The 13,604-nt window shown below is 41.9% G+C and overlaps 1 protein-coding gene across 1 annotated transcript in view; it reads left to right on the forward strand.

Moving 5' to 3' along the window:
* The window catches only part of LOC132760967 (doublecortin domain-containing protein 1-like), a 57,936-nt gene that overhangs the window by 14,024 nt on the left and 30,308 nt on the right, over positions 1-13,604 (forward strand). The window contains exon 2 of the mRNA XM_067466909.1: positions 12,230-12,322. Within this exon, the coding sequence (XP_067323010.1) occupies positions 12,230-12,322 (93 nt within the window). The remainder of the gene's footprint in view (positions 1-12,229; positions 12,323-13,604) is intronic.

The raw sequence follows: 13,604 nt of genomic DNA on the forward strand, positions 1-13,604 counted from the left end.
CCTTTTCTCCAAATGTTTAGGCTGTGATACTTGGGGTACTAGGGGCCAATTCAGATGTCCTCCTTTGAGTTTTGGTGCAAAATATATTCCATTCAAATGGCAAGTTTGGGTGCAATCTTGTCATTTGTTTAGACACTCAGTGAGCTGTAGTTGTATGGAAAAACTGAAGAAATATAATTTATAAGCAATTATGCATGAGCATTACATTAGATATTATTTGTGTTGTAATATACATATAATGATTGCAGATGAAATCAAGAAAGAAGTCTACCAACATGGCTAACACTAACAAAATTACTACTGTATATTTTTTAATGTTTAAGTTGCTCTTGTATTGAAGGAAAGTTTTGGGGCTTAAATGAAGGATTTTGATATTACCTGTGGATAAGTTGGGAGTCATTCTGCAGAGATGGGAAAGCACCAATGCTAACCCACTGCAGCTGCCACTGCCTTATCCCTGCCCAGGCATCCAGAAAGGCCAGAAGCAGCTCCTTGATGGAGAGAGTAGAGGAGTTTGATGCTTCTTTTAGATTGTCCCGGTGTGGACTAAGCACTTGCATTTCACCACTTGAATCATAGAAGAGAATGGACCCTTTAAAAAAAAGAGTTCAAGTACAGTAGGTAAGGGATTTACTTTGACCAGTAGAGAAGTCGACCCAGTTTTTTGGGTTTATTTTTTGACTAAAATTTCTACATTTATATATAAGTATATAGAATAACTCACAGTGCTAAGAATTATTTGAAAATGTTGACTGATATGCTGCATATAGTTCAGTTGGTTAAATCTAATCAGTTTAAATGGCGTTGAAGCATTTTATTTGTGCTCAAAAATGTTAGTCTTTTGTAAATAGAATATTTAAGACAGAGAGTTGTTTTTAAAATGGCACACTGTTAATACATAGTCATTTTAGTCATATGTATTTAAGGCAAAAATGATTTATCTAGCTTCAGTCCCTGATGTAATTAATGTGTAACCCCATTTCTTGTTCAAAAATGTGTTAATTCTCAGAGTCCCCAGTGTCTGTTTCATTAGGCAGCAAACCTACTGACTGAGACAGTGCAGTTTCTTAAAATCTTGTCAACAGGAGCTAATCTCTATTGAATTCCTGTTGTTTTTAAATCTCTGATTTATTGTCCAACTGAGCTATGGACTATGGATTATTTTTCTCTTTTGTAAATTATTTTTATAACATTACAAGTACAACATGAAACAAAAATCAGAACACCAAAGAGTCAGAATAATTCCACAAATTAAAAGCTGAAATCATAAAAAGTTTCAGTAGAGTTTTAAAATCTCTTCCTTATTTATTCATTTATTAGTTATAATATTCTCTTTGCCATTGCAAAGAGAACTATATCCATCCATCCAGAAAGAAAAAAACCCCCACTATGAGTTATCTTGGAGCCAGCACCCATTCCATTCTATACAATTGGAGCACTATGGTGCCAGTGTAACTGTCATGGCAACTGGAGTTTGTATGGTATCGCCGACTGAGAATTCTAGATACCAGTCCCTGAAATGCAAGTCCCATGATTCTTCTGGAAGACCACGTTCTGTAGTCCTGTCTTGCTGAACTGCTTCTGGACCAGCTCACAGTACTCTTTTGTTTCTCCCTTTTTCATTCTGTTAGATTTCCTGATCTGAATTCAGCTTTTATTGCATCATAAGCACCCGATTCTGGGGACACTTGCTGACTGGAGCATAGAACATCTCTGTACAATGCAGTCTCCTGTTTTGCACACAGTGGATGCTATAATGGCACATGCAATAAGAAATTGGAAAGCACAAACAAGGATTTCATGGATTTTTAGCAAGAGAAATCTATTACATATCACTTCCTGTTAAATTATGCCAAAAGTAGACATGAGCTCAGCATAAGTGACAGGAGTATTGTGCCCTAAAAAGAGGCGTATTATCATTATGTCTTGATAACTGAAGGCAATGCTATTAACACTGCATAATAATTTCTTCCTGTGAAAATAATCTCTTTTGATTCAACATTTATTTAAATTTGTATACATGATTATATGTATTTAAACAGCAAAATTCTTAACAATATATAGGTGGATTTGGAATGCTTGTTTGGATCATCTATATCAAAATCTTAGTTTTTGCTCAGTTATCAACATGCTTGTAAATAATAAAAGAAGATGGTGAATTCTGGATGTTACTTTTTCTAGTGCCTCTGCCGTTACTTATTGACTTTTTAATCCAATTGGTTCATCATTGCTTGGTCATTTTATGTGGCCTTACAATATATATTATAGTGCCCAACACATTTTCTTCATCAAGAAATTTTTTTCACATATTTGCTTAAGTTCAGAAAAAAAACTAGCTTAAAAAAGCAGGGATGGTCAACTTGCACCATGTGCCTCCTTGCCAGGCTATTCAACTACTGCTTTTGGTTTGGGAAGTAATGCAGTCTGATGCCCTCTGGAATCAGTGGCATTGCTGGTATCTAACATAGGCCCATTCCACACAGCTGAATAAAATCCCACATTTTCTGCTCTGAACTGGAATATATGACAGTGTGGACCCAGATAATCCAGTTCAAAGCAAATATTGTGGGATTTCCCGCCTTGATATTCTGGGTTATATGGCTAAGTGGAAGGGCCCATAGAGGATAATTTCCAAAGTCAAAACCAGAGCTGAGGAGAGTTATTCATTTAATCACAACTAGCAGAATCTCCCAACCAACATGGCCATTCTCCATGCTTTTAGGATTCGGGTGATTATAGTCCAAACAATAACATTTCTGAGCTGTGATATACTTTATTTGGACAAATCCACATGACAAGTAAAACTACTGAATTTTAAAAGAAGTAAACTATTCTTTTTTACATTTCCAATCTTTACATGCTGCTCCAGTGTATTACAGAAAAAAAATGCTAAATTTAACTCTCTAAATAACTGTGCTGGAACCTTGGCAAACACAGGGTTCTTCAGAAAACTTCATAAATTATGGAAAATTTATGGAAATTTATACAAATCATGCATGCTTCCTTTTGAAATTTACCCTACTACTGTCATTTCTAGAAGATCCATACTAGATGGTACAACTCATGATGGGAAACTACTGGGATTGTGGTTCCACTTTTTATTAGTTTTTGAAGAGCTTTAAAAGGTAAATTGTGTAAGTACTGGTTACATATTGATAAAATAGTTACAAATTATCTGAAATTTGACAAAAGTATTTATCAAGTATTGTTAATTTTTTTATTAAAATCCACCCAATTCATTATTATCAATTAAATCACTCACTCATATTTCATTTATCAAATTTAAATCAAATTTAATATGATATTTTCCAGGGAATCAATACTGGCTATGAATACTTAATCATTTTAATTTTTCTCCCATCGACTAGTTTACTGCTGGAGGGGGTAAAAATGAGAGATTTTACCAACCCACTCTCTAGCTCAGCTCATTTAGCTAGTCTGATATGACACAATGGTTCCTTTCAAAACTTCAGAAATCATCATCATCACCACAGGCAATCACTTGTGGCCAAGTATAATTGTCTTCCAAAGGTTGAGTCTTAGCAGTGGTCTATAAATGACTGTGAAAACCTAACCTGGATCTACATGGTCATCCTTTCACCCAGTATTCATACGTCTTCAAAATCCATAGCACTGTTGATAACAACTGACCGCTAAATACAATGCTTGAATGTCAGGGCTCCCCAGTTCTCAGTGTTTATACCACATTTTTTCAAGGTTAGCTTTCAGCCCATCTTGAAATCTCTTTTGCTGCCTATTGACATTCCATTTATTTATTCTTGAACTGAGAAAAAAGTAACTGCTTTGGGAGATGGTGACTGGACATTTAGACAATATGGCCGATCCAGTGAAGTTGATGGCGGAGAATCATTGCATCAGTGCTGCTGGTCTTTGCTTCTTTCAGAATACCGATGCCCATCTCTCTTCCCAAGAGATTTGCAGGATTTTTTGAAGGCAAAGCTTATGGAATCTTTCCAGAAGTTGAAAGTTACTTCAATAATTGTGTTATATGGAATAAGTATGAAGATTTGCAAACAGAAGTGAATACCTATGCAAAATTAAAATATAAGAGAGGAAATTGTTCCAGGTTTCACATGAATGAGGGGTTGGGTGACCAACTCTCTTGTATTTTCAAGGAACTTCTGTATTACAGCTGTTTTCTTCCTCCCACCTTCTATTTCTGCTTATATTTCATTAACAATCAAGCATTAACTGGAGCAGGGTCCACCACACACACATACACACAATCAGGCACACTCTTGTGTTTTTGTTTTAAGCCTCCAGGCTGCATGACCTTGTGGGTTCTTATCTTCACTCCTCTCACATTTCCAGCACTGCCATTTTAGTCAGGCAAGGCCAGAGCTAAGTCTGCATGGGCCGTGCTTCCTCACTCCCCACTCTACCCCACTGTTGCTGATCAGTTTCTTTCCACAGTGCCAGGGAGAAGTGGCCAGAGTCGAGGGAGCAACAAGCATGGTGGGGTGGGGTGGGCTGGGGTGGGGGAGCAAAGAGGTTGATAGTTTGCCTCAGAGGGCTTGTAAGGAAACTTTGAAGAAGCAGTATTCATGCACAGGACAGTGGGTATCCCTTGGAAAAATGAAAATAAATGTCTCCCTGCATGGATTTCGGTGCCACCCAAACCCCAATCCACATTAAGAGCTCGGTTCTTTGTTACTAATGTGATCTTACTGCAGTTGTTTCCTACAGCCACCACTTATAATTCAGCAAGTCCAGACCACAAAGACCCTAACCAAGCAGGAGGTCATGGTTAAGGCAGTCACCAGCTGGTAAAGTTGCCTGTAGCCTAGAAAGTGTAGCAAGGCAGCAATCCTAGGCAAGCTTATTTCTTCAGAGGTAAGCCCCATCTGATCTAATGGGGGTTACTTCCAGTTCAAGCAGAACCCCTTGGAATTCTGAAATGTGCACAAGATAAACAAATGCTTAGTTCTGCAGCATCAGTGCACAAATACATATAGGCTAGGACTAAGAAACAGCAAACGTATAATGTTTTATTCTTTATTGTGACCTGTATATTATATACAATGGAAATAAATTTCTTTGTATAATATTATCCATTATGACCTGTGTAATATTATCCATTATGAACTGTGACCATGGACTATAGGAAAAGATGAGATTGGAAACAGCAACCCAAATGGCATCCTGCTTCTCACCAAATGTGTGGAACACAACCTTTTCATCACAAACATACTCTTCTGCCAAAACAAGAAGCTTAAGACATCATGGAAGCACCCCCCGTTCAAAGCTTTGGCACCTCTTAGACTATGTAATTATATGTGCCAGAGACTGCTGTGATGTGCTCCTTACAATAGCTATGACAGATGCTGATGACTGCTGGATGGACCACAGGTTAATTCAATCCACGATGGCATCAAGATCACCCTCAGGCTAAAACAGAGATAGATATAGCTGTAAAATGAACATGCAAACCCTTCAGGAGGCCTCCAAACGAGCCCTTCTCCAAAGAACACTCAAGGTTAATCTATGCATAGAACACTCTGAAAATGTTGAGGAACATTGGAATAAACAGAAGACCTCCATCATCAGAGCCTATGAAGAGACCACTGAATACCAAACTAAGAAACATCAAGCCTGGTTTGATGTGAATGATAACAAGATCTAACAGTTAATTGACAGGAAAAGGAAAGCCTTTCAAAAATTGCAGAGAGACACCAACTGTGCTGCTAAGAAAAAGATATGTGCCAGTTCAAAAGCTGAGGTCCAAAGAAGGACTGGAGAACTCAAGAACATCTGGTGGATAAAAAAGACCCAAGAAACCCAACACTTTGCAGATGCCCATGATGCACAGGGATTATTTAACACCGGGACTGTCTTCCATCTATGGCCCAAGAAATCATTTTTAAAAATATATATCTTTATTCACTTTTCTATTAATACATATAGTTAAAAAGATTCAATAGAGTTAAAAGTAAGACAATAAAGATAGGACAGGTCAAAGAGTGATGAAGCAAGAGGATAGAATAAGGGATAAAATAGACTGGGGCAGGGGAAGAGGGTTTTGGGGTAGGGTAGAGAGTGTATGTGTGAAATAGAGAAAAGCCAGAAAAGAAAGTGCAGAAGTACTTTAAAAGATATGAAACAAAGAGCGAGGTTTCCCTCTTCCTTCGGTCTGTCTTCCCGGTGTCTTTGGCAGGGTTTTCCCTTGTCTTTCTTTTCTTTCTCCCAAGAAATCATGGCATACACCTTGTTGATGGGTAGCTAACCACCGGCATGGAAATAATCTATCAGACAGATGACAAGCTGTTTAACCTCAGCAGACTGGGACCAAAAACAAGGTTATAGAACTCCAGTATGCTGATGATAATGTAGTCTGTGCTCATTTAGAAGAAGACTTACAAGCCACTCTAAACACCTTTGCATAAGCATACGAAAAGCTTGGCTTCTCACTGAACATCGAGAAAACCAAAGTGCTCTTTCAGCAAACACCAGTCATTCCCTCTGGAACGCCAAATTTACAACTTAATGGTGTAACCTTAGAAAATGGTGACCACATCTGCTACTTTGGCAGCCACCTCTCCACAAAAGTTAACATTGACACTGAAATACAACTCCGTCTGAGCTTTGCAAGTGCAGCATTTTCTCAAATAAAGCAGAGAGTCTTTAAGGATTGGGGCATTCATAGGTATACCAAGATGCTTGTTAATAAAGTTATTGTCCTCTAAACCCTATTACATGTCTGTGAATTGTGGACATCACACTCAAAGCCTGGAACAATTCCATCAGCGTTGCCTCTGAAAAATCCTGCAACTTTCTTGGGAAGATAGGTGGACAAATGTCAGCATGCTGGAAGAAGCAAAGACCACCAGTACTGAGGCAATGATCCTTTGCCATCAACTTCGCTGTACTGGCCATGTTGTCCGAATGCCTGATCACCGTCTCCCAAAGCAGTTACTATACTCTCAACTCAAGAATGGAAAATGGAATGTTGGTGGACAGGAAAAGAGATTTAAGGATGGCTCTAAAGCCAACCTTAAAAACAATGGCATAGACACCGAGAACTGGGAAGACCTGGCCCTTGAGTATTCTATCTGGAGATCAACTGTTACCAACAGTGCGAATGGAGGGCGAAATGGAAAGCCAATGTCCTCACTGTGAAAGAACATGCAAATCAAGAATAGGTCTCTACAGTCACCTATGGGTTGACCGCTAAGACCCAACACTTGGAAGCCGTCATACTTGGACACGAATGATCACCAATGATGATGATGATGATTCCATGAACGCTTGCTAAAAATTTGTTGCGTCTAGATCTCCCTTAAATTTATGTCCCAACTGTTGGCCACTTGAGTGAGGAAGCGTATACAGTAGAATTTTTCACTGTTCCTCAACATTACACCATTTTGCCTTCCAAAAAACCTTATCTGATTATCAGGGCTATAATCAAAGAGGGAGGAGATACAGAAATCATTATTTGAGTGGTCTGCTTAAGTTTGGAAACAGCTTCCTGATCAGATTTAGACTCACTGCGCCCCCTAACCTCCGCAAAGGTGGAGGACCCATTAAGATGGTCCGCCCCAGGAGGCTTATGGATCCGAATGGATTCCTGACGGCTCTTGGGGATTTTCCCGCCACCTCGGCAGGTGACCATGTCGAGGCCTTGGTCGCTCTCTGGAATGGGGAGATGGCCAGGGCAATTGACACGATCGCTCCGGAACGTCCCCTCTCAAGTAACCGAGCTAAACCATCTCCTTGGTTCACTGAGGAGTTGGCAGCGATGAAGCGAAGGAAGAGGGAACTAGAGAGCGTGTGGCGCTCAGACCCAAGCGAGCCAAATCGAGCACGGTTTGTGTCCTTTTTGAGGGCATACACCGTGGCAATAAAAGCTGCAAAGACGACTTTCTTTGCGGCCACTATTGCGTCTGCAAAGAACCGTCCGGCGGAGTTGTTTCGGATTGTCAGAGGTCTTTTGACTCCCACCACCTCAGGTGGGAGCCCTGACAATTCGGCAACGCGCTGTGAAGCATTTGCTCGGTTCTTTGCAGACAAAGTCGCTTTGATCCGTTCTGGATCAAATGCAGTCTCTGTGGATGTGACACGAGCGCCTGCTTGTCCTATTTTGATGGATTCTTTTCAGTTTGTGAAGCCCGAGGATGTGGACAAGATACTTGGAGGAATGAGGCCCACCACGTCCATCCTAGACCCCTGCCCATCCTGGCTTCTGAGGGAGGCCAGAGGGGGATTGGCTGAGTGGGTAACGGTGGTGGTTAATGCCTCCCTTCGGGAAGGCAAGATTCCAGCGAGCCTAAAACAGGCTATTATAAAGCCGCTGTTGAAGAAACCATCACTGGACCCCACTAAATTCGACAACTTTCGGCCTGTTTCCAATCTTCCCTTTTTGGGCAAAGTCATGGAAAGCGTGGTGGCTTCACAACTCCAGGTACTCTTGAGAGACACGGATTATCTGGATCCGGCACAGTCTGGTTTCAGACCGGGACATGGTACCGAGACGGTCTTGGTCGCCTTAGTGGATGATCTGCGCCGGGAGCTAGACAGGGGGAGTGTGTCCCTGTTGGTGCTCCTGGACCTCTCAGCGGCCTTCGATACCGTCGACCACGGTATCCTTCTGGGGCGCCTTGCGGAAATGGGTCTTGGGGGCACTGCTCTGCAGTGGCTCCAGTCATTTCTGGAGGGCCGTACCCAGAAGGTGTTATTGGGGGACTCCTGTTCAACTCCACAGCCTTTGACCTGTGGGGTTCCTCAGGGTTCTATTCTGTCCCCCATGCTGTTTAATATCTACATGAAGCCGCTGGGTGAGATCATCCGGAGTTTCGGGGTGCGGTGTCATCTGTACGCAGATGATGTCCAGCTCTGTCACTCCTTCCCACCTGCTACTAAGGAGGCTGTCGAAGTCCTGAACCGGTGCCTGGCCGCTGTAATGGTCTGGATGAGGGCGAACAAACTGAAATTAAATCCAGACAAGACAGAGTTACTCCTGGTCAGTCGCAAGGCCGAGCAGGGTATAGGGTTACAGCCTGTGCTGGATGGGGTCGCACTCCCCTTGAAGGCGCAGGTTCGCAGCTTGGGTGTAACCCTGGACTCATCGTTGAGCCTGGACCCCCAGGTTTCAGCGGTGACCAGGGGAGCATTTGCACAGCTTCGGCTTGTGCGCCAGCTGCGCCCGTACCTTGGGAAGTCTGACTTGGCCACGGTGGTACATGCTCTGGTCACATCCCGTCTTGACTACTGCAACGCTCTCTACGTGGGGCTGCCCTTGAAGACGACCCGGAAGCTGCAGCTAGTCCAGCGCGCGGCAGCCATGTTGTTAACAGGAGCAGGACGCAGGGAGCATACAACGCCCTTGCTGTTCCAGCTCCACTGGCTGCCGATTTGCTACCGGGCCCAATTTAAGGTGCTGGTGTTAACCTACAAAGCCCTAAACGGTTCCGGCCCAAAATACCTTACGGACCGCATCTCGGCCTACGAGCCCACGAGGACCTTGAGATCATCTGGGGAGGCCCTTCTCTCGATCCCACCTGCCTCGCAGGCACGTCTGGCGGGGACGAGAGAGAGGGCCTTCTCGGTGGTGGCCCCCCGGCTGTGGAACTCCCTCCCTGCTGATGTCAGACAGGCCCCCTCCCTCATGGCCTTTCGTAAGGGCCTGAAAACTTGGCTCTTCGAGCAGGCTTCCAACTAAATGCTATGCTACGGGTAATGACAACCGGATTGAACTATGACGACGAGATTGACTATGATTCCATAAATATGACGGAGCGGATTTTTAGTGTGTTAGATGTATGTATTAGTGATGGTAATTGTTGTTTGATTCCTTTGTAAAATGTCTTTTTTGTACTGTACACCGCCGCGAGTCGCCCTAGGGCTGAGAGCGGCGGTTAACAAATGCAAGAAATAAATAAAATAAATAAATAAATAGTGTTGTAGTAGAGCCTGTAAGTAACGTTGCAAGTGGTAGTATGGGTTTCAGAAGAGGGAAAGGAGTGCTCGTGAGCAGGAGTTAGATGAGGAACAACAAAGGAAAAGGATCCAGGATATACTTATGGCACCTACTGATGAAGACTCATTCGAAGGGTTCTCTGATAACGAAGGGTCAATGAGTGAGGGAGAGAAAGGAGATACAGTGGATGTGAATAGGTGAACTAAGAGGGTTACTCGGAAGCAAGAATCGGATGAGGAACGACAAAGGAAGAAGATCCAGGATATACTTACTGCTCCCACAGATTAAGAGTCATTTGCAGGGTTCTCTGGGAGTGATGGGTTAGAGAGTGATGAAAGTGAGGATGGCACATTGGACTGGACTAAGATACAAGAGGTACAAGATGTATGTGCAGAGCCAACATCTAGTGACACGTTTGTGGGGTTTTCTGGTGACGGGGATTGGCAGTCGAGAAATACTTCTGAGTCTTGGGGAGATCTAAGTCTTGACAGAAGATGGAGGAGTTGGAGGGATGGGCGTCAGAGTTCACGTGTGGAGTCTAGGACACCTGTAAGAGATGATGACGGGGCGGAGGCCAGCTCATCTTCGGATGATGAGGTGTAAGGTAAAAGTAGGCTCTGAAATGGAAGATCTTTGCAGAAGGCAAAGTGTTGGTTTCATGCATTGGGTTTTGTCGCTGCCTATTTCGTGTTGGTATTGGGTCCTGGATCTACAGGTTGCTGCTTCCATTCGTGTGTTTTTTGACTTGGCTTGGATTCTCGTGAGTGCGGATTTCCCCTTCTTTGACTTTGGATCGGTTTTGACTACGACACTGCCTACGTGGATTTAGGAACTTCGCAACTTTGGACTTGGCTTGCTACGACTTCAGACTTCATTTGACTACGTCTTTTTCCTTGCGGCTCTTTGTTTGTTAACCCTTTACTTGCTGTGCTATTTTGTGTGACTTTTGGAGTGCTTCGGTTTAATCCGGATCTTTTATCCGGATAATCTGGATTATTGCTTCAGTTTACCTTTTGAACTAGAACTGGTTGCTACTTTTGAGTTTTGACCAGACACACTGAGTTAAGTGTCTCTGAGTCCCTTTTGTTTTTGTTTAAATAAACTCTACTTTTGGAAATACTCTTGAGTTTGGCTCTTTAAGGCATCTGGGTTCCAACAGCTAGTTGTTTATATATGTTAGGTGCAATTAAGTTTCATTAAAACACTGCATTTTGCTTTTAACCTCAGTATGGATTTTTTTCTCTTTCTGTAACGTATATTTTAATCTGGACTTTTCCAGATTGATTCGGGAATGTATTTCCTCCTTGAATTGTGGTGGTTTTTATCACCTCTATGGTCACTCATTTCATTTTTGAGAAGGATAGTGGAAACAATTTATTGGTTCTAAGTTAGGCCTTTTCCAAAGTGGCTTGAAAAAGCAAACATGAGGTTTGAAAAAAATAGTCTTCACCCTGAATTTTAAAAAAACTTTAAAAGGGTTGTAGTGCAAAAGTGCAATTTTTCTGATGGACAATATAAAACTTTAAAAAGAAAATGGAAAAAAATGCAACATAATCTTTTGATATACCATGCACATATGTTATTGCTATTACTGACTAATTAAATAAGCAAAAGGGGGCCCTCACATCATATTCTCAAGCTCATTGAAGGCTTTCACAATGGCTCCTCCCAGGCTTTGTTACTTTGTATACTTTTATTAATGATTAATGATCTTATATAGTTTGAATTTGTATTGTTTTAAATATGTTGTTACTGCCAGATATTTTAAAAAGTCATAGTTAACACTGTTTTTCTTGAACACGGGAATAATATCCATCCATTGGTTATCAGAAAATAGTCTGTAGTGACAAAATTTTGGTATGGATAATAAAAAGAAAACAACATGCACATACCACAAGTACCTCAACCTTCCAACACATTTTTCTTCTTTGAAGAAATTCTGTGTATGTTCTAATTAGTACTGTAAATATGGTTGAATTAGTTCATAGTCAGTCCACTAGCTCAGCAGAGAATGGGGTGATATTTTAATAGTACATACACATAGAAAATCCATCACATCTGGATAAAAATCATTTAGTTAGTTCCCAGACTATATGAAATCTTTTTGGACTCTCCACTGGATTTCACTGTGTGGTAATACTATACTCAAATGTTAATGGTCAGTGGAATTGGTATGTTCTATGGATAATAGGTAGGAATATGTACCCAGAAATTTCAGTGAAATTATTGTTTGAGCTAGACTCTTAAAATTGATGGAAATTACTGTTTTTTCACATATGTTCTCATTACTTTCAGCTGGTTTCTGCCACTGATGGACATAAAGAGAACATCATAGACAAACGTATTCTATCAATGAAAAAGAAAGAATTACATTTAGAACAAGATGAAGTAAGTGAACTGCATTCCTTAAGTATGCAATACTCATTGTGAACAGATGATGTTTTATATTGTTTGGCAAATGGGCTTAATAACAAAAGACCCTCACCATAAAAGTATAGAGCAGAGCAGCCTATCTAGCAGCAGCAGCATGACCCAGAACCAGTAGCCAGTATAAGACGAAATAAACACACACACAGACTATTGTTATCTTCCTTTGGAGACTTTTCTCGTAGAAAAATAATATGGTTACAAAACAAACAAGGTTTCCATAACATAAACAAAATTCTTTATACTTCCTTGTTATATCTTTGCTTCAGTTTCTTGCCTTCACGCTGGGCTTCTCTCTCATGTAGATAAGGAACATACAACAATCTTCAAGCCGAAACAGCTCTCTCCTTGGAGTCATGAAACACAGCAGTCCTTATGCCGAGCCATTCTTTACACAGCAGGAAGTCTTTACATAGGAGGAGCAAGTAACTCACAGGCACACCTGTTTATATTACCCTACTGGTTTTGCTTAGTCACTGCATCATTTTAACATTTAATGATGCCTGTACATCATTTTTGTTATTAAAAATACACTGTTAACTTTCAACATTTATGACATATATTTTATCATAGCATTTCATTGCAGAGACGTTTTCCCTTCTCCTCCTCTTATGTCTGGTGGCATTGTTGTTCCTTCATCAGGCCCCACAACAAAATATTCTCTGCAGAGTTTTAAAACATATACTTGGACATCTCCGCGGCTTTCGATACCATCGATCATGGTATCCTTCTAGGTCGGCTCTCTGGGATGGGCCTTGGGGGCACGGTTCTGTCGTGGCTCCGGTCCTTCCTGGAGGGACGAACCCAGATGGTGAAGCTGGGAGATGCCTGCTCGGACCCCTGGCCTTTGACCTGTGGGGTTCCGCAAGGCTCTATTTTATCTCCCATGCTTTTTAACATCTACATGAAACCGCTGGGAGAGGTCATCCGGAGTTTTGGAGTTGAGTGCCATCTCTACGCGGATGACACACAACTTTCCACCTAATTCCAAGGAGGCCTCTCGGGTGCTAGACGAGTGCCTGGCCGCTGTGTCCATCTGGATGAGGATGAACAAGCTGAAGATCAATCCCGACAAGACAGAGGTCCTCCTGGTCGATCGCAAACCAGGGTGGCAACCTCTGTTGGACGGGGTTACACTCCCCCTGAAGCCACAGGTCCGCAGCTTGGGAGTCCTCCTGGACTCATCGCTCACGCTTGAGGCTCAGGCGTCGGCGGTGGCCGGGAGGGCTTTTGCACAACTGAG

Source organism: Anolis sagrei, chromosome 1, assembly GCF_037176765.1.
Source record: "Anolis sagrei isolate rAnoSag1 chromosome 1, rAnoSag1.mat, whole genome shotgun sequence".
Lineage (NCBI taxonomy): Eukaryota > Metazoa > Chordata > Lepidosauria > Squamata > Dactyloidae > Anolis > Anolis sagrei.